Source organism: Pan troglodytes, chromosome 4 (genome assembly GCF_028858775.2).
Source record: "Pan troglodytes isolate AG18354 chromosome 4, NHGRI_mPanTro3-v2.0_pri, whole genome shotgun sequence".
In the NCBI taxonomy this organism is placed as follows: Eukaryota; Metazoa; Chordata; class Mammalia; order Primates; family Hominidae; genus Pan; species Pan troglodytes.
The window spans coordinates 18617634-18622799 of NC_072402.2; the positions used below are offsets into that span (position 1 = coordinate 18617634).

A 5166-nucleotide genomic window follows, 5' to 3' on the forward strand; every position below is an offset into this window, starting at 1 on the left:
TGGTCTGAGTAAAGCTGAACTGCTGAAGACAGAAACAAGATCCCATCAAGGTCTCAGAGGTCAGGTCAGTTCAGGAGCAGAAACACAGTGTTGTTTTTTCAAAGAGGAAAAATGGATTTGCTGAGAAGGTTCAGTGCCCCTACACATTCTAAATCTTCTCAATATGTAATATCATATAGCCACAGTTCTCAAGAAGAAAATTTGTAGAAAGTGATATCTTTCCAGGAAAAATCTTTGACAGCTTTCATGGCTGGTTGTATTACATGTTAATAACAATGTAAGTTTTCCTGGAGCTTCACTGCCATTATTAAAGTCTATCTCATAATGTGCATTTGGAGACTGCCTAGAAAAATGTGGCCTCTGGTTGGAACTGGTGAGGTAGTGAGGAGATGACTAACAAATGAAGGGACTGCACTTCACAGCTTCTTTCTCTTTCTTTCCTTTCTTTCTTTCCTTTTCTTTCTTTCTTTCTTTCTTTCTTTCTTTCTTTCTTTCTTTCTTTCTTTCTTTCTTTCCTTTCTTCTGTCTTTCCTTCTTTCTTTCCTTCCTTTTTCCCTTCCCTTCCCCTCCCCTTCCCTCCCCTCCCCCTTCCTCTCACCTCCCCCTCCCTTCCTCTCCCCTCCCCCTCCCTTCCCCTCCCCTCCCCTTCCCTTCCTTCCCTCCTTTCTTTTTCTTTTTCTTTTTTTTTTTGATGGAGACTTGCTCGGTTGCCCAGGCTGGCATACAGTAGCATGATCTTGGTTCACTGCAACCTCTGCCTTCCAGGTTCAAACAATTCTCCTGCCTCAGCCTCCAGAGTAGCTGGGATTACAGGCATGTGCCACCACACTGGTTAATTTTTGTATTTTTAGTAGAGATGGAGTTTCACCATGTTGGCTAAGCTGGTCTTGAACCCCTGACTTCAAGAGATCCACCCGCCTCGCCTCTCAAAGTGCTGGGATTACAGGTGTGACCCACCGCATATGGCCTACAACTTCACAGTTATTTTCAATAATTTAGGATCACTCTGGAATAACCTTAACATCCGCCCTGCCTGCCTTTGCCCCAGAAAAGTACTTAGTCTGTGCCCAAATAAAGTTTAAACAATCTAGCTGCACTGTTTCCAAGTGTGTAGTATCTAGGGTCTGGTCTTCAAATGTACAACTAAACAAACTGTTGTACCCCAATTAGACAAGTTTAAATAATAATTTGATGGTGTTATGTTTTCTATGAAGAAGGATACAAAGTAGAGTGGTAACTTTCATATATGGCGGAGAAGGGGGCCATGCTCTCACAAAATGAATGGAGTCAGATCTTTGTAAGAGTTTAATAACTATCATGAATATTGGAGAGACACATCATATAATTTCGAGTTAGTGCCGAGTATAGGAATATCTAGCAGTCTATTTTATAAGAAAATATTTTCTTTTATATGAACCTATTAATGAGATAGATGAAGTTTTTTTGTTTTTAATTCATTTTTCTTAGGCATATATTCAAGGGAGCATACTAGTGTTTGGTAAAATGAGATGATTCTGCATCAGGTTTTTGTTTTTAAAGATGAAAGAGCTGAAAATCCTTGTTTTGTCACAGCAATGCCATCCAGTTATTCAAATTTTTTGAGATCGTAATTCAAAAATTACATTGTGATTTAGCTTCAGATTTTTTTTTTTGTAATGACCTTTGAATTGACAACTCATTAAAATCTTCTGTAGTTTGGATAAAAACAAAACATTTGAAATCATCTAAATTGAAAAAATCGTGTTTGTCAAAATCTACCTCCTACTCCCTCACCTACCATGCCATGTTCAACTCTTGTACTTGAAAAGCATTGTAAAATTTAAGTTCTGTTAATTTCAATCCACTTTCACCAAAGTAATATTTTTTGTGAGAAAGCCATAATCTCATCAATAATGCCTTTAAAAAAATTCAACAGAAAATATGAACTAGTAACTGATCTTGATAAGAAAATAAAACCCAGAAAAAGCAAAGTCCTAAGGCAGAGCAACTTCTGTCTTCAATGTGAAATCACCATAGTCTCTTGGAAGTGGTTTCTCTTTCAAAGCAGTTTGCTGTCCAGAGGGTGCAAAAGGCCCATACAAGTTTATTCTTCCAAATAGGAGGATGTAGAAAAAACTCAGATGTCAGAAACGATCCAAATATTTAGTCAAAGTGATTATGAAATAGGTTGCCTCCTTCATCCAGGTGTGGCCAATTTAAGAGTTTGAGGAAGATATTAAAATTGTGGGTAAATTCAGGGTAGATTGAGACACTGAAGCTCTGGCACACAAAGTCTTCTGTCATAGGGAACATGGAACAAGTACGTTTCCCCCCAGGATTTCTTTTCTGGCCTTGAGTCTAAAATCACATGATTTTTTGGTACTTGTTAAAAATGTGGCCCTCTGTAATCCCAGTACTTTGGGAGGCCGAGGTAGGCAGATCACGAGGTCAGGAGATCGAGACCATCTTGGCCAACATGGTGAAACCCCGTCTTTACTAAAAGTACAAAAATTAGCTGTGCATGGTGGCGCGTGGCTGTAGTCCCAGCTACTCGGGAGGCTGAGGCAGGAGAATCGCTTGAACCAGGGAGTCAGAGATTGCAGTGAGTCGAGATCGCGCCACTGCACTCCAGCCTGGCGACAGAGCGAGAGTCCATCCCAAAAAAAGAAAAAAATTGGTTGAGCATGGTGGCTCACGCCTGTAATCCCAGCACTTTGGGAAGCCAAGGTGGGCAGATCTCGAGGTCAGGAGATCGAGATCATCTTGGCTAACATGGTGAAACCCTGTCTCTACTAAAAATACAAAAATTAGCTGTGCATGGTGGCGGGCGCCTGTAGTCCCAGCTACTCAGGAGCCTGAGGCAGGAGAATGGCGTGAACCCGGGAGGCGGAGCTTGCAGTGAGCTGAGATCGCGCCACTGCACTCCAGCCTGGGAGACAGTGAGACTCCATCTCCAAAAAATAAAATAAAATAAAATAATAAAAAAGTAATAATAATAATAATAATAAGTGGCCCTTAAACTTGAACTTGCAGACAGCCTGCCTCAAATGGTTGGGCTGCAGCGGGGGCGTGTCTCCCCACGTCTCATACACTTCCAAGGCCTCTCCTACTACCTCCCCTACTAAGACCTGGGTCACTTCAGTCATGGCCATGGATGCGACCATATTCTAGGACGCTGAACTGCCAGAGATGGACGGTATCAGACTTCTAAAGGCTGCCTCTTTCCCTTTCCTACCCACGAACACACCCACACTGCCTCCCATAATGTGAAGTGACTTGTGGATACAGTCTATTCGTATTTTAGAAAGTGGAGTTGAATGTGTGTTCATAGCAAACTAGTAGAAACAGCCCACGACACAGGGAACATTGCAAACACAGAGCTGCATACAGGAAAAGTCGAAGTGTGGATCTCATCTACTGATCAAGTTAAACAAACATCACTGAGTTGCCATCAGGAAGAGATTTATTTGGTTTGAAGTAGTCTAAACACAGGCATAGTCCAGTGAAAATGAACAGGTTTCTTGAAAATTGATGTAGAGCTGAAGTGCTGAAACTCGCTCACTGAAACATTCCCACCTGACACTAGTGCCTTATGACCCTCAAGGTAGATTAGACATTAACAAACAAAAGCACACAGAAACACCACCAAGACCTGATTTCTGCCTGTTTCCACTCCCAATCCTATGCTTAGCTACCTTCGGGCTCTTAAGGACCCTCTCTGCGGAGGCGGCGGGCCAGCTGCATGTCTCGGGGCATAATTGTGACGCGCCTGGCATGGATGGCACACAGGTTGGTGTCTTCAAAGAGCTGCACCAGGTAGGCCTCGCTGGCCTCCTGCAGGGCGCCAATGGCCGCACTCTGGAAGCGCAGGTCCGGGCTGATGGCCTGGGCGATCTCGCGCACCAGGCGCTGGAAGGGCAGCTTGCGCAGGAGCAGCTGCGTGGACTTCTGGTACTTTCTGATTTCCCGCAGCGCCAGGGTGCCAGGCTTGTAGCGGTGAGGCTTCTTGATCCCTCCTGTAGGCGGCGCCCTTTTTCCGGCGGCTTTGGTGGCCAGGGGCTTCCTGGGGGCCTGCCAGGCGGTGGCTTTGCGGGCGGTCTGCTTGGTGCGCGCCATGTCGCGGGGCCTTAGCCTCTCCCCTGTCCTTGGGCTGAGCCTGGCCGGCTGCAGGCCGTGCTGGCGTCAGAGAGCGAGGGCAGTGGTGCTGTGGACAGGATTCAGAGAGCCTGTGAGTTGAGATCCATGCGCATGACTCTCCCACACACTTAGCCCCTGCCAACCCAGCCCCACACTTACCAGCTCTCAGGTCTGTGGGTCGGAGGCCACGCTGCTTAGTCTTCCCGGAGGGTCCTGGGTTTCCTTGGTCTACAAAGCAGCAGCCAGGAATCTCCCTCGCAGGCAGTCTCTTTCTGACTGGAGATCTCTGTGGTCTCAGTAAAACCCTGCCTCTTATAAGGAGCTCAGATGATTGGATTAGACCCACCCAGCTCCCTTCCATTGTACTTCCTGCTTCACTAGATCCTCAACCTAATCAGGGCTGTGAAAACCCAATCAAGTCCCCGGGTTCTGCACACGCCCAATGGAGAACGAACCTTCTGGAGTGCGCCTTGTGGGAGGGATGGTAGGTGGGTGGGTCACCTAAAGTTCTAGGTGTGAAAGAGAGTCTGAAAGTCTACATTTCTCCATCATCATGGAAATATTGACAGTGAAAAATTTTTTTTAATAAAGTCGAAAGTTAGCCAACTTGCACATCTGCTTCAAAACACCAATGCATGAGATCATGAGATTTTATCAGTTCCTTTGAGAATGAAGTGTTCCGGGAGCGGGGTGGGCGGGGGGCTATGGAAATTTGAAAAATTTGAAATGGTCACTTCTCTGTCAGGGATTCTCCTCTGACATTTTCTCCCCAAAAGTGACACTCGTGAAAATCTCGTAGCCTCCAGCAGGTTTGGCTCCGGATAAGCCAAAGCTTTCCTGAGAAAAGAATCACGTGACTGTCGCTGGTGCTCCCCCTCAGCCCCCTCAAGCTCCTTTTCCCCTATGAAGGTGGAAGGGACACCTGAGCTGAGCTATCCTGCCGTTGCCCATGATGGGAATGCCACGAGGTCCTGAGAAGCCAGCTTTGACCTCACTGACCTGCTGACCCGAGGTCACAGCAGAGCTAAGAAAACATTGAATATATTTTGT

The 5166-nt window shown here is 45.7% G+C and overlaps 1 protein-coding gene across 1 annotated transcript; it reads right to left on the bottom strand.

The window, feature by feature from the left end:
• Nucleotides 1-3424: 3424 nt before the first annotated feature.
• H3Y2 (H3.Y histone 2) lies at nt 3425-4403 on the bottom strand. The gene is made up of 2 exons (XM_024356552.3): nt 4276-4403; nt 3425-4183 (listed from the first exon to the last, which is right to left on the bottom strand). Exon 2 carries the CDS (start codon nt 4093-4095, stop codon nt 3685-3687), a length of 411 nt encoding a protein of 136 aa, XP_024212320.2. The 5' UTR covers nt 4096-4183; nt 4276-4403; the 3' UTR covers nt 3425-3684.
• Nucleotides 4404-5166: the final 763 nt, after the last annotated feature.

Excerpts from the sequence above, each read along its gene's own strand:
- H3Y2 (XM_024356552.3), bottom strand. The coding sequence starts at position 4,095 with ATGGCGCGCACCAAGCAGACCGCCCGCAAAGCCACCGCCTGGCAGGCC.